The sequence below is a fragment of the Cygnus atratus genome, chromosome 6, assembly GCF_013377495.2.
Source record: "Cygnus atratus isolate AKBS03 ecotype Queensland, Australia chromosome 6, CAtr_DNAZoo_HiC_assembly, whole genome shotgun sequence".
Lineage (NCBI taxonomy): Eukaryota > Metazoa > Chordata > Aves > Anseriformes > Anatidae > Cygnus > Cygnus atratus.
Genome location: NC_066367.1, coordinates 14551559 through 14572773, shown reverse-complemented (window position 1 = coordinate 14572773; position 21215 = coordinate 14551559). Strand labels below are relative to the sequence as shown.

The following is a 21215-nucleotide window of genomic DNA, read 5'->3' as shown; positions in this document are numbered from 1 at the left end:
GCACTTTTCTAGGAATTTGCAAGTTTGTAACCTAACAATTTTTAACATGCACACTTTTGTACATGATCAGCATTGTATATATTTAACATGAGTCTGAAGCCAATAAAAATAATTGAATGCATAACTTCTCACTTTATTAATAGTGTAAAAATGAAACTAATGTTGTGGGAGTACACTAAATGAGCAATTCTTTTATTACACAGGTAAAACAAGGGAGCAGGAACAGCTGACTCAGTGTCTTGACTTAATTGTGTTAAGGTAACTTTTTTGATGGGGGAGGAATCAAAGTGGAGGTGCATGAAGGTACAGAACATTTCAGAGTAAGACTTCTTATTCTATTATTACTCAAGTATTGCAATAAAAATGTCATTTTTCTTGGGAAAGAAAGACGTCTGAGAAGTGAACAGGGTGGAGGAAGAGAGTCCAATAATGCATATTTATCTTTATTTGTAAAGTTAAGGCTTGCCACCCACCCTAGGACTAGAAGTGTCTCTTTCCTTCCTCCTCATGTGCCGACTTCTGCTGCAGAATATGCGAGGCTACAGCTTCTGGAGATTACTGTCAATCAGGAGGAAACTGAAATCTGTTCCAGGCTCGTGTTCAGTTGGTTTCTTACCCCTGTAAACAAGATCAACCATGCTGTAAGTTTGCACAGCAGCTAGGACTACTGCTCTTCCATCTGTTACCAGGGATAGAACAGGGCATCCTTGTTCCTAACTAGCAGCTTTGACCCCCTTCCTTGCCTGCATCCTGGGATATACATATTTGATTTCTTAGTAATGTTCATACAACTGAAGACCTGAGACTCTTGTTTCTAGAATACAGTGCATTAGGATCAAAGTGGCATTCCCCTGGTCTTCGGTACAGAGCACAGCCTGACTGCTGGGGCACTCTGGATGAATGGTAGTTATTCGATCAGAAACATGAACCTCAATGTATGTAGTGTCATAGCACTTCAGAGTGTTGTCATACTGACTGCTCTTTTAGAACATTAAGCAATACTCACATTTTCCCTAAAGAGAAATGGAAGCAAAGGATTAAGTAACTTCTGACATGAGGGACAGGCAGTATGTGCCAGAAGTTGAATAGAAATCTCTTCCTTTTTGTATTTCAATTTCACTCAAATTCAAATGAAGCATTTACCTCAAAAATAGTCGTGCTCCTGTTACTCCTTGTAAGGTGGCTTTGTCTCCTTCCACTAGCAGCATTGCACCTTCCCGCAAGCCCTAACATAGGTGGAAACATTTTAACATTATTTTCAAGCTATTTGAAAAGCTAGAACACTTGTCACAAGCAGAACAGTTTTAAGTGTAGCTCCTTATGACTACAAACAAGATTTCCTGGCTCATTTTTTTAACAAAGATGCTAAGACAAAGGTAGGTGGGTTATTTTGTTTTAGAAGCTGATTTTCTTATGTATTTAATTTTGCTGTTATGGAAGGCTATACAAACTATTAAGGAGAAAAAGAAAAATGTTTGTTCCACTATTACTTCTGCAACCCCCATTCTTAGATTCACTTTTGTCCAAGCAACAATAAGCTGGGTTTGTTAGAGTGCAAACTTTATACTTCAAGTTAAAAGCTGGCACATGGAACAAATGAGCAAAATCAAGGCTGAAGCTGTTAGCAACAGTATAACTAGCCTTTCCTGCTAGAGTTCTGGAAGGCTTGTCAGGAGGAGGAACCCAAACTGAAAACTAGTAAGGATGCATTTAAAGTGCTCACCATGCTACAGCCATCGCTTTCCTGACTGGGAACTACTACTTACCAAAACTGGAGGGGTATTTGGTTCTTCGTGATATTGGCGAATTCTTTCCTCTCTTGTCTCCTGCAATAATGAGTGTAGATTTAGCTGCCCAGGCAGTAAAGTAGAAGTTAAAGCCATCCAAGTACTATGACACTCAGCAACTTCTTAATGATAAACAAAGCAGGCACTTCCCCTTGAAGAGAATGCTTTAATTAGACTAATGTATTGAAGAAAGTGGCAGGACTGACTTTAGTAGATACATTTTTTCCCTTTCATCATTAGCAGCAATTGTAGGTTGATCAAACAGAACTTGCATAGTCCCAACCCCCAAAAGCCTGAAAACTTCCAGTCAATTCATCCAGCTTTTTTTATCTTTTCAAATATTTTCTCTCTGTGCTCACTCTCAGAACAAGAGTACAGAGGAAGGTGGTGGAAGCAGATGCCTGAGGTGCCTTCTTCATGAAAGATGATAGTGAGCCATGGATTTCCACTAATTAAACATCTGTTTCTTCCTTCTCAAGTAGGAATCACAATGAAGAATTTCCTTCTATGCATGGCTCTGCCATGTTTCTTGAGGGTTGCTGCTTCTCAACTGAACAACAGTAGTTAAAGAAATCAAACCAGAAGGCTTTGTTGATAAGGAAACATAGAAACACAACAGGCACTTGTTGCAGCACAGAATTTCCATCCTCCTCTCAGAAAAATAGCAGGCAGTCTTTTTCCTGTAAATATCTCTCGCTTATCTAGAGACAAGCGAGCAGATTAAGTGACCACCTACAACTTCATCTAAATTCTAGAAGCACATCTTGATCTTCCATCTCTTCATTGTCCCCTTATTCTTAATACTTCCACTAGCCACAGAGAAATTCTGATTACAAGGGCAAAAAGTATTTGGGCTGTTAAAGGATGCACTTCAGAAACAGCCTCCTGCTTGGCTCCTGGCAAGCTATTTAAGAAAAAGCTCTTCCATACAGTGGAGATGTCAGTCTCTGTGCCTGATGTTTAACCATTTTTCTTTCAGCTATACTAGTACATGTGCTTACTTAATACTAGCTGTTACAAGGTGTGCTCTTTGCAGGGACACTCACACAGGTATTTTCTTATACTACAGGTTTGCATGCAATCTTAAGCTTTCCCTGTTCTGATAGCTCCTTCAGATGTTTAGATGTTTAAGCCTCTTGAAGTATGCTTAAATTAGGTCTTCTAGACCAGGAAGCAAGGCAGCCTATTCCAGGACTCCAGAAACAAATTGCATTTCATCTTCACATTTTTTTTTCCAATTCCATGCCAGGTATGAACTAACAGTATTTCACACATTGAAAGCTGCTGTTTGTGAAAAACACTTTGTTCCACCTCAGTACCACTGTTGCCAGCTCCTCTTCCCACTCAAAGAAAAGCTTTAGGAGGGAGTAAAATGTTATTGCCTCTTTGGTATTTCCAACTGTTTGAGGGAGCAGCTGTTAGACATTCTATAGCTTTGTAATCCCTTGCAAATGCACACTATCATTACACCTTGGTACCCTGCGTTTGCTGTGGAATGCTTTACTTACACCCATGTGAGTGCTTTTATCATCTGGATCCAGGTAGTGAGGGTTAATGTTAAAAGGAACTAAACCTAGGGCTTGCAGGGAAGGTGGATAAACAATTGGCATGTCATTAGTAGTATTGATGCTGACGGTAGCAACATTAGTTCCTGCACTGGATCCCATGTAAGGAACCCCATCCTGAAAGACAAAAGCAATGATTAGTATGTGGTATCACAATTGGGAACAGCATTTTACAGCATCTTCTATCAATCTTGGAGACTTAGCAGTCAGATCAGACTTAGTCCTTCTAGCTCATCTCACTGATAACTTTACAAGTGAAAAGCAGAAAAAGAAGAGCTCACAGTTTGAGGTGGGCAATAGTTTCTATGTATAATGGCTAGCAGAGAACTAACTAGGGAATGCCCTGTACTCACAACTGCAATAATCCCCTCACAAGAGAAAACTTGCAAGGTTGTCATTTCAGACAGACTTTGCTATTAAGAGATGAGGCTTGCCTATGTTGCAGTTACAGGAAATATCAGAAGTAGCTTTTAACTAGCTTCTAAAGAGGGTAGATCACCCAAAGCTGAGCACCGTGCTGCTGTATTGTGTATTTGTGTACATTAAGATGGCCTACGTGACCTTTATTCTTGGTAGCTAGCCTCTTCAAACATACTGTGGCTTGCATAAATTCATCTGAAGTAATTCACAGTTCCACATCACTAGGGGAACACCTTGCTTCTGTTGTCTTCCACTGGTGACCTATCTTTGCTGTGCTTTATGAGATTCACTATGCTAGAATGGGCTGGAAGGGCTTGATGGCACTCGTACCTCTCAATTTCATGTCAGACACCTAAGTTAATTACAACACTTACTCATTTACTCTATTGTCTAAAAGGCACATGCAGATTAAGTTGTTGGTTTATTATTAGACAACCTGCAGCGTGAGCATATCTATTAACAAGAATAAAAAGTGAACATAACCTGAAAAATGTGGGTTTTGGCCAATGATTAAATCCTTGCACTGCTCTTCATTGGTATTTTAAGCTGAGGGGCTTACTTCTAAGGTATGGCATAGCATTGTACATCCTAAAGTCTTGCAGTCCCCTATCTTAGAAACTGCTGTAGGACAGTTTACTGACCCTAGTCTTTTCAGGCTTTCATTACTAATGACAGCTTTATTTGGCCACAGATTTCAGTTCACCAGCTTGCAAGATATGGCTCAATATTTGAAATATATTAGAAACAAAGACATAGAATCAACTTGGATTTGTCTGAACAAATGTTTATGCATGAGATCCTATCATTCAGACTTGACCTGAGACATCTAGTTGTTACCTCAAGAACTCTCTTCCTGATCTCCTGTATCAGACTGTTGTCATAGAGAGCTTTCAGGAGACGGAATGTGTTGCCACCTCCTGCAGAAAAAGAGTTCAGCTTATTTAATGTGCTTTACCATCGATTTTAACTGATGCCATTACAAGCTTGCCAAACTCAGTGCTCTGTTCAGGACAGTATCCTGCTTTGAGCAACAAAAAACCCAGAAGCTTCAGAGGAATGCTTGTTTGGCAGGCCACGGGCTCATGTCCCAGGTCCTTCTGACAGATGACACTGGCTCCTTGACAGCAGATAATATTCTAATACCCTTGAGTGTGGTGTTAGGACTGCGCTCAATCTGAGCACAGTAGGCCTGGATCCTCTTAGTCTTGGTAAAATGATAAAACATCTAGAATCATATTTTTAATGCTGAAGTACTGTTCAAGGGAAGAGTTTGAAACTTACTGGAGAAGCAGTTCCACTGATAAGTCTTCCCTACTTCTATTCCCACCACTAAGTTTAGGGTCTTACTGTTCCCAATTACAGTACTGTTTTCTGTAGCTGCTTCTAATTGTGAGGTGAGACTTTTTCATGCTTGTCTCTACAGTACCAGCTCTACAAAAGACTAATGCAGCGTCTTATATAAGCCCTCTTCAGGAAGCAAGAAGTAAAACTTACCAATAAATATTGCTTCAGATTTCCTTACAGCTTCCACTGGATCACAGGATTCATGAATGCTGTCCAGCCCGTAACCTTAAATTAAAAGTTATTTACCTTTGCTGCTTCAGTTTGGAGGAGGAATGTACATTCAATCCCCCTATCCTGTTCTCTGCCCCTGTTCCACCCAAATGTCTCACAATACAACCAGGGAACCTTCAGAAACCTCTACGAGGAAAAACAGTATATACCCTATGTTTATACTAGGCTTCTGCATGCAGCGGTACCAAAGCAAATGTTTCCTTTAAAGATACAGATGCTCAGTGTCTAAAAGAGCGGAGCATTTCACTCAGCATGTGCTGGCTGTGGTACAAAGTCCTGCTGAGCACTACCAGCTATCTAGAAAACAAGAGGAAAAAGCTGTCACTGCCCAGAGCGGCTATGAGCCTGAACGGGATCTGCCATTGTTGCTCTAGCATTAGTAGTATGAATGTCGCATTTGAACATGTTTTTTGTAATGGTTAAAATGTTTGGCTTTGACAGATTTGCTCTGCTGTGGTTCACTGAGTATAGTATGTGCCAGGAACCCCGGAAGAACACGGACAGTTGATAGCAATCTTTCTGCAAGATAAGGAGCAAAGTGTGATACCCCAGGAAGTGAGTATTGATTGTTACTACAGTAACAAGTCCAAAGTTACCTGGAAGGTGACAGACACAAAGTAGGGCTGTTGCAGTAGGCCACTCTGGAAAGATCTTTGCTCATAGCAAAGCTCAATCACTGTTCATCCTGGAAACACCTGCCTGCCTGAAGCACGTTACAGTAATTGTCTTCTTCACCTAGCAGTAGGTGCGCAGCTTGAGCAGAGGCTTAATGTATATGGGAAGAAATATTCCCCCGTGTCATTAAGGAGGATAAAAATATGCCGCTTCATATCCGGGCGTACAAGCTTCCTCCCTGAAGCGGTTACAAGTGTTTGCAACACGCTTTTTCCCGGAGGCCTCTGAAGTACCCACTTGTAGGTGAAAGTTTGCAAGCAGCTCGCTCCCTGCTGCTGTCACCCCCTCGCTGACCGGAGCTGAAGCAGGACTCGCCAGAGCTCCCCTGTCCCCGTCCCCCCTCGGGGCTCCCCTTACCCAAGCTCTCAAACTTCTCCCTGGCGGTGCGGGCGTAGGCGTCTCGGTCGTGCAGGGCGTAGGGCACGAAGAGCACCCGCTTCACCTTCCTGCGGGAGGAGAGGGCAGAGGTTTGCTGGAGCCCCCCGGGCACGGCGGAGCTCTGCCCCCACCCCGGGGTCCCCCCCTCCCCCGGCGCTTACCCCCCGAGGAAGCTCTGGATGTGCTGCTGGCAGTGGCCCAGGTACCCCCCTCCGTGCAGGGTGGAGTTGGAGACCAGCAGCAGGCGCCGCGGGCACCCCATGCCTCGCCCCGGCTTCGGCTCGGCCCGGCCCGGCCCGCCCCTTCCTGCCCCGTGGTGGGGGCCGGGCCTCTCCCCCTGCCCCGGCCCGGCCATGCTGGACTTCGCCATCTTCGCCGTTACCTTCCTGCTCGTCCTGGTGGGCGCCGTGCTCTACCTCTACCCGGTAATGGCGGTGGCGCACGGCACGGCACGGCCCCGGTGCAGGCAGCGGGCGGCCGCGGGGCCTGGCCCGGCACGGCCCCTTCCATCGGCCCGGGACGGGGCTGCCCGCCCGCCTGCACCCTGCTGGGCGTCAGCACGCTGTTGCACCCCGTGTTTAACGAGCCCTCTTGAGCCCCTCTTGGGAAGGCTTTAGCTGCTCGGAAGTATAGCTCTCGTGTAGGGAAGTCCGCCTAAAACCTAAGTTCAGAGAGGCTGACGTGTTCCCCTTTACTCTCCAGGCATCTAGGCAAGCATCGGGTATCCCCGGGCTAGCTCCGACTGATGAGAAGTAAGTGCTTCCCATTTTCATGTTGATCACATTCCGCCTCGGCACTGGATGCAGCTCATGCCCAGGTAACCTCTTTGTGTTCCTCAGGGACGGCAATCTGCCAGATATCGTTGCTAGCAGAAGTCTGCACGAGTTCCTGGTGAACCTTCATGAGAAATATGGCCCAGTGGTCTCTTTCTGGTTTGGAAGGCGCCTTGTTGTCAGCATTGGCTCCATTGATCTCCTGAAACAACATATCAACCCCAACCGGATATGTAAGTGCCCTCTGCTTTGTCTTTGAGCTTATTTGTTCCTTCTGGCCTTGCTGAGCATCGTATGTCAAATGAAGGAAGCTGGGGTTTCATTCTGAATAGAAAGAAAATGAACCTTAATTTGCAGCTGATGTGGTTCAGACATGTCCATGGTCCTGCTTACTGGACTTGAATGTCAGTGACCGAGAGTTGCTACTGTCCAGTGCCTGTCAAGAAGTTCCTGTGCTTCTGCCTTTTACCCTCTGCCTAAGGGCAAATATTTATGGAGAGAGAGCATCATGTTCATTAGTCACTTGAAGCAGCCAGGTGAAGATCCTGTAGCAACTTGAGGTACAATTTAAAAGCAACTTGAAGTATGATTGAAGATGGGGAATGTTGCTAAATTAAGTCTGAAAAGAGCTCCGATATTGTGTGATAGCTTCTGCGTGTGGTTCAGTGTGGAGATTTTTGAAGCGTTATTTCAAGAAGTTCTTTAATTTTCATTTTACTTTGAGTTATAGAGTTTTGAGTCAAACGCTAATGATCTTCTAGCCTTGGAAGTGGTTAGTGGAGCTGGTTGTTGAGTTGATCTTCTTAGTCCTGGGAGAGTATTTTAGTTTCTAGTGTAAGCCTTTCGGAGGTTTTGCTTCCTAAGGTGATCACAGACAGCAAGTTAACTAGGCTGATGTTTGGGTTTAACCTGCTGTTTTTCCAGTTTTCATCCTCTAGGGTAGATTGAGTTGCTGGTTGCACACCTCTGACCTGATAGTGTAGGTTATTTTCAGGCACAGGCAGATATCTCAGCATCACTTTATGATGGGGTCACGATGGGTAAGCTTCTTGTACGTTTGCATGTCAGACTTCATCAGCATTTTTTTTATCTGGGAAAGGCGTAGGAGTTAACAAAGATCAGCAAGACACAGCGGATAGCAGTGGCACACCAGAAGGTGGAAACACACCCTGAAAGATCTGAATGCACTCAAGTGTGCTTGGGGAATATTGAGCAGACACTTTCTCAAAGTTCAGAGAAGTGGTGACAGGCCCTTGAGCAGACAAGTTCTCAAAAATGTACTGAATTTGGGAGAGTATCCAAATACTGGAGGAAAACAAATACAGTACCAGGGCTTAAATGTAGGAAGTTAAGTGACCAGGGCAGCTACAGACTAGATGCTGAGGGCTGAAAATACTTTTTAAGGATGGAGATAAGTGGGAAATGCAATAAGGTGTGGTCGTACCATACTTCTTTGATAATCAGACTTCTAGAGAAGTAAAGTGATAGAACAGTGTTTCTAGGCTATCAAACCATTAAAAGTCTGATATGCTTCACTGAGAGGAGTGAAAACGTAATCCTAGAGCTGTTTTCAAGACCAGGACAAAGCACAAATGAAGTCTGTGGAAGTGCTTGGTAGGACAGAATTCTGTTTCTGAGAGATGGTTTGTGGAGGATGGCCTCGTGGAGTCACTAGTCTCCTGTAGCTGTGGAAAAACAGGTGTTTCCCAAATACTACAAGATGAGGGCAACCCTCTGCAAAGGGCATCCTAGTCTTTGAAGTCTTAAGTTCACAACAGTGAGTGTAGCAGTGACATAGGACTGACAGTTTGTGCTAGGGACAGGGAAGGAAAAAAAATGGAGCCCATTGCTGAACCAGCAGTTTTCTTTCACATACACCAGGAGAACTATGCAGTTTCTGCAGATGATGGTGCTAAGCATCCTCTGGCCTCTCCAAATGCCTCTGCATGCCAGATTGCTTTGTGGGCTTTCCCGTCACCAGGGGATGGTGGCATGAATAGCAGCAGCCACTTCATGGCAAAGTACCATGGAGGAGGAATTGTCAGCAGCAGCTAGTCACATAACAGCCTGTTCCACGTGCAGAGCCACAGGTACCATCTGCTGTGCCACAAGGCATATGCGTACACTTCTTGTCATTTGAAGTAGGAAACAGGGCGAGCTGCAAAGCTTTAAAACATAGGAAGGGAAATGATGTGAGAAAAAAAGTATTTAGGAAAGTTTACTATATTCTTGCCTCTGGCCTCATTAGCTGCCTTTGTGTTACTAGCTGGTAAGTCCTCTGAAGGTAGGAATTGTCTCTTGTTGGATGTTTGTCCGGTAGCATAATGAGGCCCTGATCTCTGCTGGGAATCTTAGATGCATCCACAGTAGGTTGAGTCATAGGTGTCTAGCCTAATGTTGTTGTTTTCTGATGCCTCAGTGGTTTCTCTCTTCACGTGGGAGAAATAACAGACTGTGATAAATAGTGAAAACCTCTCTTTTGAAACTTTCCAGATTGCTACTTCCAAATAGTTCCTTAAAGATTCTGCCAGTTCGTGAGACCCACAGAAAAATTTACAGAAACAGAAAATCATATAGTAGACCATGCCTTACTGCATGTTTTTGCATTGACTACTAGTGTACTTTAGCAGGTTAATTAACTAGAGGCCCCTGGTGATGAAATTGAAAGTTAAAGATCTAACTTAAGCAAGCTGTAGTTATAGGAGGTGGAGGATATGTGTTTTTGCCTAATTTATTCACTGCTGCAAGAGTTTGTGTGCAAGGAAGATGGAAAGTGGTTAGAAGCAGAAAGCATTCTGTAGCTTAATGGGGCGTTGTTTTCTGTGAGAGACCTGCAGCTTCTCCGCTGGGGGCAGCCCTGGCTGACTAAATCTCTTGTGAGCTGATAGGGCTTGTGTGCATGGATGTGGTCGGGGCAGGAGGGTACCCCGGTTGTGAAGAGGGAATCTGCAGATCAGGCAGGAGAGGTGGAGAAGGGGAAGGAGTGTACCTACCACTCTTGCTGTTGTGACCAAGTGGTTGTCACACTAGAATGGTGTTTCCTTTACTTGCTTTCAGCGAATCCCTTCGAAGCAATATTGAAATCCTTCCTGAGGTACCAGCCCAGCCTGAATGGGGATACAGGAGAGAGCCACCTGAGGAGAAGGCTGTATGAAAATGGTGTGACCAAGTCCCTTCAAAGTAACTTAGCTCTCATCCAGAAGGTAACTTGCTTTTCTTCAGCATAGAAGCGCTGTGTGGCTCACAGGGGAAAGTTTAATGAGAATGATTACTAGGATAAAAGAGCTTCGTTCAAATTTGTGCTGGACCTACAAGCGTCTGAAACAGAGAACAGCCTCTGCCTGTTCGAGCACAGTGTGAACATTGGTTTCTGTTAGCTCCAGTGGGTTTGGGGGAAAGGGTTGGCCTTTGTGACGTTTTATGCCAAGGCATCAGATGCGCTTAAAGGTAGCACCTGATTTCTGGATTTATTTCACAGGACAGGAGGGAGGAGCAAGGAACCAGCTGTTGGAACCATAAACAACTGGAGAACTGTTCTGTTAACTCAGTCCAACAGCCAGAATATGGTCTATCTTCCCAATAGCGAGTTACTAGTATTAAAGGGTTTAATGTATTTTCTGCAACAGAGGGAACAAGAGAGATGGACAGAACTGGCTTACTGGGGGAAAACCATAGGGCTAGGCAGGATATACGATGCTAAAATGTTGCTGGTTTAAGATAACAACGAAAGGAAACCCTGAAAAGAGAATAGATGAGTGCCATGGCCTTGAAAGCGTGTTCTGCCTTAGCAGCTTAGGGTGGGAATGCCTCCAGTTTGGGATATGTTTTGTAAATAGGCTGCTGATATTACTGCCAACTAATGGTTCCTTTCCTCTTTAAGTTGTCAGAAGAGTTGCTAGCCAAATGGCTCTCCCTGCCTGAGGCACAACACGTGCCACTCTGCCAACACATGCTGGGCTTTGCCATGAAGTCTGTTACGCAGACAGCTATGGGCAGCAGCTTTGAAGATGACCGGGAAGTCATCCGATTCCGCAGACACCACGATGCAGTAAGTGTCATGAAGAGTCAGGAAATTTCTTTTGCCATTTCTCCAAGCTGACAGCAAACAGTTTGCATCTTGTGTGCAGTGTAGTAAGCACAAGCTACTGCTGAGACATTAACATTAAGGTTAAGAGTCTTACTCAATTGTCCCAAACCAAAACAATCAGAAAGATCCTACTGCTAATCCTGCTGTTATTGGTCTAAGGCCAGGTGTTTCTAAAGGAAATTTTGTTGGCGATAGGGTGGGAAAAGAAGCTGTTTAATCGCCCACTCAGGATGCCCATGCTTTTTCCCATACAGCTGTAATTAGAGTTTTTTCATTTCAACTCAGTTTCAGCTATTATAAATGTAATAACTGTGATGAGGCATGATGCTCTAAAGAGGAGACTAGATTCATATTCAGAGAAAGTCTTTGTTTTATTTGATGTTTTCATTTTGATGAATAGGGAAGAATAAAAGAGTCCCAGCATTCTGCCTGTGGTAAGTGATGGTGCTCTTCTCTCTGTCCTTCTTTCAGATCTGGTCAGAGATTGGGAAAGGTTTCTTGGATGGGTCCCTTGACAAAAACACAACTAGGAAGAAGCTGTATGAAGATGGTAGGTTCCTCCCAAAATCACAGTCACCCTCGTGCTCCACTCTGATTAACGCTTAGAGTTAGCTAGCATATGGAAGCACTTAATTTGTCTAGCCGTATTGGCTTTTCTGCAGTTGATCATCATGACATAAGCTACCAGATGTGTCTTCCATAGATGTGCAGAAGGTCAGAAGGTATCATGGTTTTGCAGTTCATTGACAAGCCTGCCATTGTACAAAAAGTGTGTAGGACTAGAACTCTGCATCTAGGTCTAGTTCTGAGGTCTTGGTGTGCTTGCTACCTTCCTGTTCTGTGTCCTAGTATCTGCTTTTGACCTCTCCTGGAGGCAGGCAACTGTGCTAAGTGGAAGCAGATGAGGTCGTTTGGTCTGGCTTGTATAATCATTCCTATGATGCGCCATTTTACAAATGCACTGCCATTTCAGATTGATTTTTTTTATTCTTCAGTTGTCCTGTCCTTTTAGTTGTTGATAGTTAAGACTTCTTAATATTGATTGGTAAGATGTTACACAAAAGTAGCCTGTATCTAGAACTAAGGATTTGCTCGTAAATCCTTCAGACCCAGTGTTTCCTTCCTCATGTTGCTGATTGTGTGGGTTTAAGAGCCTTAAGTCAGCTACTGCCCCACTAAAATGGGCTTCTCCCACAGGTACTTGTTCCCGATTTGTATTAAGGACACAATTTCACAAACTCCGGTTGGTGAGGCTTGGTGTTTAAGCATTGCTGGCCTTCCTATACGGAGAAGAGATGAGAGAGGACAGATAGTTCTAAGACGAAAGGGCTGCATTGGACCTTGGGAAATCAAGCTTCTAGCTTGATCTAGCTTCTGCTCCATGTTTCTTGGATTGTCTGAATTAGGTCACTTAAATGAGACAGCTGACAGCAACTAGGTCCCTAACTCTCCCCAGTTCCCAGAACAGCTCTAGGAGTTAGGCACCCAAATATCTTCAAATGAGTGGAACCTTTGTGCCAAAATCCACAGACATTTTAGCCTTCCTCTAGCATTATGTCTATAGAACCCCTAGCAAAAGGGAGAATATCAGTAGCTGGAGGTGCCGTAGCACTAGTAATTATAACTCAACAGGCAATACAAGAAGTTATCTGGCTCAAACATTTTATTTTATTTTATTTTATTTTATTTTATTTTATTTTATTTTATGAGAGCTGTTTAAACATGTTATCTGATGGTTATAGTGTTGAAACTAACTTATTTGACCTTCCTTTACATGATTTCAACTCACAGATTACATGTCTTGGTTATACCACTAAGGGCGACTCTTTGTAGGCAGCCTGTGATATTTGGTTCCTACATTTTCAGCTAAATTAGAGATACACCTTCCAAACTGACACTAACGTGTAACAGAGGCTGCTTCTGTAAGTGAGCCCAGCAGGGACAGCTGGTCTGAAAATCTGCTTGGGGAGATGGATTCACGTCTCTGCAGCTCTCAGTCTGACCAGGTTTTGAAATAACCATTTCTTTTTGCTTCCAAAGCTCTGAAGGAGATGGAATCTACCTTAAGGAAAGTCACAAAGGAACGCCGAGGCAGATCATTCAACAGGCACGTCTTTATAGACACTTTGCTGCAGGGGAGCCTGAGTGACCAGCAGGTCTGTGCAGCTGTTATGTCATTAGGAAGTAATGGAATTCTAGTAGATTGGCAACTCATTACATGGTAGCCTTTGATTAATCTAAGCTTTGGCATCTGGCAGGGGTCAGATTCCTTACTAAAGCAGCATTCTCTCTGGTTCTTTTTCCATTTCTGCAGTGCTTAATTGAATTAGACATCAGTAGCTTTCCTTGTCACTGTTTTCATTGCTATTTTTATAAACCAGAAGTGTGTTAGTATTAAGCATGTCTCAAGTGCTGTTACAGTAGAAGTTCTGTAGAGAGTTCGGTCTTCTAGATGAATTTCCTGCACTCTGCACTAAAGGGATTTCATGTGCTTGAGTGGAGAATGTGCTGCTTCTTTTTAATCTTTGCATCTTACAGACTTCATTCTCTGAACTAGATTTTGTTTCCTAGATTCTGGAAGATACAATGATTTTCTCCTTGGCAGGATGCACAATTACTGCTAACTGTAAGTATAGATCGCAGGTAACTTTCTATCCTTGGACTCAGTTGTCTAAAACTGAGAATGATGACATGAGACTTAATCTAGACTAATAAAAAGTGATACTCATCATTCTATCTCTCTTGAGCTACAAATGTATAGAAGCAGCTAATTTTATAGCAGTCATTCAATACAGCCTCACAACTAGTGAGTTGAAACTGAGGTTTGACAACTTTCCCATTCTTTTGGTGAACCTTAGAATTTCTTCCTGTTGCTTTTTTCTTGGACTCAAGTGATGCTAAATTTGATGAAAGAGCACCAAAAATTGCAAGCCACAAAGATCATGATATAAAATAGGTTCTGGTACACAGGAAGGAAATCAGAACAGAGTGCTAAAATCTGACTGGCTGCTTTGAATTTATGAAGGATAGGTATGTTCCATATAGGGAAGACTTTCCAAGGAGCTACATTGGGATTTAGATTTAAAAAAAGCAACTGAAAATATAAACTGGGGCTATGTAAAATCTCTTATGATATGAGGATGATTTAAACTGAACCCCTGATTATCAGGCCCTGTATCTCAGCCAGTGGGACTGGAACTCCAGAGAAAAACTCTCAGGTGCTGCTGGGTACATGGAAAGCAAATTTGGCAGCTGTGTTAATAACATCCCCAGAGAATATACTCTCCAAGTACTTCAGGAAGACAGTCTTTTAAAGGAGCTTGACTCCTTAGAGATTGTCAGATAGTTCTCAGGAATAGACAGTTAGGAATGGTAGAAACATTCCCTTGTAGCTTCAGAGAAATTGCATCCTACACACTTACTTCTTATGCAAGGCTTCTTTTTTCACTGTGCTGTTGAAGATATCTCTTGAGAACCTCACAAAATAGATGTAGAGGAGAAAAGTGCTGGCCAACCTGGTGCAGAGAGCTATATTGTTCTTCTCCCTCCCCGTCAGGAGCCCAGACATTGGGTGCCTGGAGCACTTGTCAGAGATGTGCTGAGGAAACCCACTAAATAAGGGAGTTTTCCAATGCTGTGGACAAACCAGCCTCTCAGTTGAATGTTTGGTCTAAAAACCCTGGTTCCCTAAAAGGGGTGATTGCTGGAGCATCACAGCTGTTACACATACTGGGAAAGAGAAACTCTTTGACTGATGCTTTGCTGGGCTGTGTGGTCCCTTCCCTGGGACTGTGAGACTGAATGGGTCAGTCTCCACAGCTTTCTAAGCTCCTCATAGCATTGGAAAGAGAATTTAAGCTTGCAGGGTCTCTTGTTACACAAGAGTTCAACCTCTACTTCTCCCTCTGAATAGAGAATCAGTACAACCTGCTGAGAACAGAGGTCACCCTTTTAGAGGTCAGAAAAATAACATTGCAAATACAGCAAGCAAGAAAACCAAATACAGTTAGTAAAGTTTGAATTTTCTCGATCTGATATTGTCTTCATTCCTTCCCCAGTATGCACCTGGGCAGTCTATTTCCTGGCAACCTCTGAAGATGTCCAGCAGAATCTCTACAAGGAGGTGGACCATGTTCTGGGGAAGGGACCAATTACGCATGAGAAAATTGAGCAACTCAGGTGGGTCCCTTGAAAGGAATTGCGGTGGAAGGCTGTCTTGTGAAGTAGGGACAGGGGCTTCATGTGATGGAGGCTGATGCCCAGTGTACACTGGACCAGCAGAAGGCATCCAAAAGCTACTCCTGTCTTTTCCTGGAAGTGATCAAACCACAGGATGACTTGCAGCACAGAGAATCTGCTGTAGGGCTCCAGACAACGGGGACCAGGCTGTTCTCTTCAGGGTGCCTATAGGAAACTCTTTAGGTTCATTGGCAGGGGAAGAGAGCACAGAATCAGTGCCCTGGCTGCCTGAAAAACTCTGTGCCATTGTTTTTCTAATTGCATTTGGTGGTGCAACTGGGTGTATTTTGTATTTGTACTGGTGTTAGGGTTTCAGTAAAAGAGAATGAATATGGATTTCCTGCTGCTTCTTGTATGGCTGGGAGGTCTAGGAAAAGGAATAGTGTGTTTATGCTTTTTAGTGGGGATAATTTGGTTTAAAATCTGGAAGAGGTTGGATGAGAGAGATTTTGATAAACTTCTGTAAAAGTTGCTGATGAGATTTAATGCTTATTGGAAATGCTGGGACTAGTCAGGAAAAAAAAAATGAAGCTCTTCATTGTGGCTGGAGACAGCTCCAGGAGCAGACTGTGACCCTGAATGCAGCAGGTGACTCAGCTCTCCTTGCGTACAACAAGGACATGGATAAGCGTCTTTCTGGGAGGGTTAAATTGACCCAGACTTATTGGTTGCAGATACTGTCGGCAAGTCCTGTGTGAGACAGTGCGAACAGCAAAGCTTACTCCCATTGCTGCACAGCTGCAGGAGCTGGAGGGCAGAGTTGACCAACATACTATCCCCAAAGAGGTAGGGCAGTACTAGGCCACCCTGGTTTCCTGGAGGGGAATTTGCTGTTTGCTCTTCTATCATACTTCTTCCCATGGAGGGGTGAGGGAGGAAGACCATTTCTTCTGACACTCGTTTAATCTGAGCAGCTGGTCTGTCATCTGAAAATGCAGTATAGTCAAAGTTTTCCATGTGGTTCCTCTGTGGGATAATCTCTGGGATTCATGCTCTCTTCCTGAGCAGGTTTGCCTCTGGTTCTGGGTCCACCAGGGATGAATCATCCTTTGAAGGGGTTTATGAGCTCAGCTGTGCAAAATAGTGTATGATTTCAGGACTAATCATATCACCCATGCTTCCTACGCAGAGTAGTACCCTCCATTGCAGAAAATAAAGTAGTGCATACATACATACCAGTAAGAGTAGAGGAATGGGATCTGGCCCTCTCTAACCACTAAGAGTTGCAGTGTGGGCCTTAAGAAGTTAAAATCCTAATGTGTGTATTTCATTATAGAAATCTGTAGATGAATATAACATACTATGTTTTTAAACAATTTATTAAAGTGAGTGGTCCACAGAATAATTGTCTGGCAGAGTTGTCCAGAGGTGTCTTTAATCATGCATTTCATTCTGGTCTGACATATTTGTTCTCATTTTCTTTGCAGACACTTGTACTTTATGCTCTTGGTGTGATGCTGCAGGATAGTTCATCTTGGCTGTCACCATACAAGTATGTAGCATCAAGATCTTTATTCCTTCCCAAACTAATTCCTTTCATTTTTTAATTGATATTCTTTAGATCTTACTTCCATGCACAGCCTGCTTGCACATGACCTGCCTTAAGCAGATTTTGGAGATGAAAGGGAATCTGTAAGAAAATCTATTTATGAAGATCTTGATTCGTTGGTCTCCATGGGCAATTCAAGTTATGATCGTTTATGATCTTCCTAGGCTCCAGTCTGTGTTTGTGTGTGTCTGTCAGAGTTTAATAGTTTTTGTTTTCCCCCCCCCACATGCACTGCTTTCCTGACAAACTGGTAGATTCTTTTTAAGGTTTTTGAAGGAAGGAGAGGAGAGAGGGAGAAAAACAATGATTTGAATGGTTTTGGAATCATTGCTTGTCGACATGAAACACTGACACAGGGGAGGAAAAGCCAGTTGGAAGTTTTGTGTTTTCAAGGGGAAGGAAGTGTTACTTCATTACTTTATCTGGGAAAATAATTCTGGATTCAGGTAGTATTTTGGAGGTTAAAGAAAGAAAATGCTGTAGCTTACTGTGGCCTCTAGGTGGCAAATACTAACATTAGTTTGACTTGCTTCACTTGGACTAGAAAAAAAGATGGGTCAGTTATTCTAGAGAGAGAGAAGAGACAGCTGAAATCTAGGAGAAAGAACAGAGCCCTTGGAACAGTGCTTGTCTGGTCCTGAAAGCATAGCTTTTGCAAAGGGGTCAGGCATTGATGCACGACCTATGAATATCTCAGCAGATTGCTCAGTAGGGTAGAGCAGGCACTGTGTTTAAGGAGGGGTTCACTGGGGGCCACAGGGAAATAGCAGGTGAGGAGTGCTGTGAACACTGTTTATTCCAAGAAGAAGGAGGGCTGAGATTGTGCTTGAGCCTGAAACAGATGTGTATGTATGTACGTGACAGAGACAGGAGGTCAGCATTCTGTGGTCTTTTCTCCTACCTACCATATAAAAACACTGTGTATGGCTCTTTGTCCTCCCTATTTGTTTTTAATGGCTAGACAGCTGTGATTTCTTTCCTATTACAGTTTCTGTAACGTGCCACTTCAGAGGGAATGTAAGCCTAATGTTGCTTTAACTGAGGGTCAGCACCCACGTACCTGTTCACCTTGGTAGAAGAAGAGCTTGGATGTTTAGGCAGGGACCCAAAGACTTGAAGTATAAGCAGAAATATTTAACAGAAAGTGAGAGAGAACTACCTCCCATCCATTAAATTTCCTGGGGTTTGTTTGTCTGCTTTTTTATTCTGTAATACCATATGTTTAAATTGAATGCTATTCTATTAGTCTCCTTTGGGTTAGTGGATTGTGGGAATCTTGTTTTAACTTGTGCTAGTCCTGGATAATAGTTTTTCCACAGCCTCCACCATCCTAATGCTGGAAGCCACTTTTCTCACTTGAATGAGTCACCAGCTTCCCTCCCCCAGCATATACACATACACACACACCAGCTGCTTGAAGAGAAGGGCGAGGGGCAAGGAAAAAAAGGAAAATATTTTTGGAAGTGAGAGAGGGAGGGATGCAGAGAGATGGGGAGGGAGACAAATCAGGTTGTGTGTGCCCTGGAGGGAAATAGGGGGCAAGTTACAGCATCAGCTCAGCTGTGTATTCGAGCTAAATACCCGCTGCTGAGAGGTAATGCATATTAGTTCTAACCCTGTATCACACTAACTCAGTTATTCAGCATTCTGACCAAGCTGGGACACAGCTGACCGGCTGGAAACATAGATGGAGTGATTCACAGTTGCCTTCCTGTATCTGTGTGGAATTACCCAGCATGATTTAGAGAGAGGAGGCACTAGATTGATGCTGTTTGCAAATCAGTGAGATTCTCTATTTCATTGCCAGTTTCTTACTCGTGCGTGTGTGTGGACGTGTCCAGAGGAAGGATTCTGTGCCCTCATGAAAAGCCTCAGTGTATTTTGTCTTTTGTAGATTTGACCCAGAGAGATTCAATGAGGAATCAGCCATGAAAAACCTTTCCTTGTTGGGTTTCTCAGGAAGCCAGGAGTGCCCAGAGTTGAGGTGAGCAAAGGGAAGCAGGCCTTTGCGGATTTGTGTGGTAGAGGGAAGAGGAGTTTGTTTCATCCCATTCCTGTTACTGCTGAGACAATCTGTCCAAGCTGGCAGTTGTTCATTGGCAGATTTGTATCATGGCAAGGTTTTTATTCTCTTCTGCCTCCTTCCTCAGGTTTGCTTATATGGTGGCTACAGTTCTGCTCAGTGTCCTAGTAAGGAAACTGTACCTTCACCCAGTGAAAGGACAAGTCATGGAGACCAAATATGAGCTGGTAACCACACCGAAGGAGGAAGCCTGGATTACGGTGTCTAAGAGAAGCTAAGAACAAGCAAAACAAGGGTCTGAAAGTACCAGTAGTGAAGTTCTGGGCAAGAGTCTTAAAAGGAATTATGCTGGCAGCACAAGGACACAGCCAGGGAATTTTACATGCAGATTTTGTTACCTTCCACGTTCTTAACCACATACCCTTGGGTACTTTTTCTAACTCAACAAATAGTCATATTAAAGTAGATTTAATCTGTATGATTCTTTACACTTACTTTTTGCCCAAACCATTGTAAAGGAAGCAAAAAAAAAAAAACAAAAAAAAACCCCACTTGCAGCAGTGTATCTATGAATTGTTGGGTTCCAGCTAGTCAAAGAAGACCAGGCTGCTAGTTAGTCCAGTCCCTTTCCAACGACAGCCAGATGTGGATAAGGAAGGGACTGTATGTTTCTTTGTGGATTCCAGCTAGATAAGACCTTGGAGACACAAGGACACAATCTTTCTCTATATATAGGTATTTTTATTCAAAGTGTCTTTCCTACCCTTGAGCTATAGCTATAACTGTCAAGAAGAGCAGATATATCTTGTGAGAAGTATGTGTGAGTGTGCATGAGAGAAAGAGAAAAAGAAAGTGGGGTGGGAATTGCACCATCAGCTCTCATGCTGAGTATGTAATCTTGCTGTGCTCTAGGGTTGCAAGAGAAAGGATGACTGAGAAATGCTAGTCAACAGGAGGAATAAAATTGGTTTGGCCCCTGAGAAAACAGAAGCATTAGTAATGATATAATGAAATGAAATAAAACCACAGAACAAAGCCCTGAGAAAGGGATTCTCTATCCTGACAGTTCTGAGGGCAGTGTCTAATCTAATCAGCATCAGAAATTGATGACAGATGCTTGGAGTTCATTGAGCTCTGGGTCAGCATGAGACTGGAGATGCAAGTACTGGAAAGGGAGAGTGCTGATTTTATAGGGCTCTGAATTAATGTTGTGCTTAATAACTTAAAAGCCTTTCAGAGAGCGCTCTTACTCTTCCAGAACGTGTGTGATCCATAGCAGCCACATGTTCACATGCTTTTCCCTGCTTCTTTCTCCCTCTCAGCTGTAACAGGCCATCCTGTGGAAGATTTTTCAGAGCCCAACTGAATGGCTTGCAAGGCAGGGACCTCTTACCCCTTTATCTCAGTACTATTTATTGCAATCCAACGTGCTACGGTTGTGGTTCTCTTTCTTTCCATTTTACACAGAATCACCCTTTACCTGATCTCAATGAGTCTGTTCCACATAAACCTGACTTCTCTGTTAACAGGAGTTTCAGGCCCCCTTCCCATCCAAATGCAGTGTTGTCGTAGGTGAATTGTTGCTCAGTCTGCAGCTACATGTGCCTGAGCTGCTTTTGCACACAGCTACTGATGCATCACAGAAAAGGTCAGGAACGTGTGGCTCCCAGTTTCACTGCCTCTGTAGACAGGGCACGCTTCACACAGGTACACCTGTTTCAGGTATCTGAGTAGAAGCAATTCCCATTTCTACAGACAACGTTTCTTTCACTGGCACCTTCCAGGTCAGAAAATCTGCTGCTTTTACAAAAATGTTTTGGCTGTTGTGTATCTGCCAAGTGCCAGCCTGAATGCAGTCCTTTCAGCTCTTACAGGGTTAATATCTGATGCCAGCCTCTGTGGGCACCAGACAAAGAAAATTCAGCTCTTGGGTTTAATGTGTCAGCTCTGCTTTTGGTGGAGCTGTGGAGATTCAGATTCCCCCCCGCAGTGCAGTGTGTGTTGGGGGAGATGTAGGACAGAGATTCTGTTCTACTGCTTTTTGTCTGCTGGGCAGGAAAAAGAGGGTTGTGCAGTTCATCTTGCTGCCTCTCTTGCATTGATTTTTATAATGAACTGCAAGAAAGCTCTTGCTAATCTGACCT

The 21215-nt window shown here is 43.5% G+C and overlaps 2 protein-coding genes across 3 annotated transcripts; one reads left to right on the top strand and one right to left on the bottom strand.

The window, feature by feature from the left end:
* Nucleotides 1–409: 409 nt before the first annotated feature.
* On the bottom strand, nucleotides 410–6785 carry LOC118261216 (alpha-aspartyl dipeptidase-like). Its single transcript, XM_035571933.2, has 8 exons — nucleotides 6562–6785; nucleotides 6380–6468; nucleotides 5267–5341; nucleotides 4610–4689; nucleotides 3296–3469; nucleotides 1767–1826; nucleotides 1144–1226; nucleotides 410–618 (listed from the first exon to the last, which is right to left on the bottom strand). The coding sequence occupies exons 1-8, from the start codon at nucleotides 6768–6770 to the stop codon at nucleotides 540–542; spliced, it is 849 nt and encodes a 282-aa protein (XP_035427826.2). The 5' UTR covers nucleotides 6771–6785; the 3' UTR covers nucleotides 410–539.
* Nucleotides 6709–19549, top strand: LOC118261196 (cytochrome P450 20A1). 2 transcript variants are annotated; one of them, XM_035571924.2, is made up of 13 exons: nucleotides 6709–6825; nucleotides 7103–7152; nucleotides 7240–7406; nucleotides 10231–10376; nucleotides 11054–11221; nucleotides 11732–11810; nucleotides 13301–13416; nucleotides 13832–13886; nucleotides 15319–15439; nucleotides 16174–16285; nucleotides 16927–16991; nucleotides 18943–19032; nucleotides 19199–19549. In XM_035571924.2, the coding sequence occupies exons 1-13, from the start codon at nucleotides 6754–6756 to the stop codon at nucleotides 19347–19349; spliced, it is 1392 nt and encodes a 463-aa protein (XP_035427817.1). In that variant the 5' UTR covers nucleotides 6709–6753; the 3' UTR covers nucleotides 19350–19549. The 2 variants fall into 2 exon arrangements, with proteins under 2 accessions (XP_035427817.1, XP_035427821.1); XM_035571928.2 differs by having other exon boundaries at nucleotides 6739–6798.
* The last annotated feature ends 1666 nt before the right edge of the window (nucleotides 19550–21215 follow it).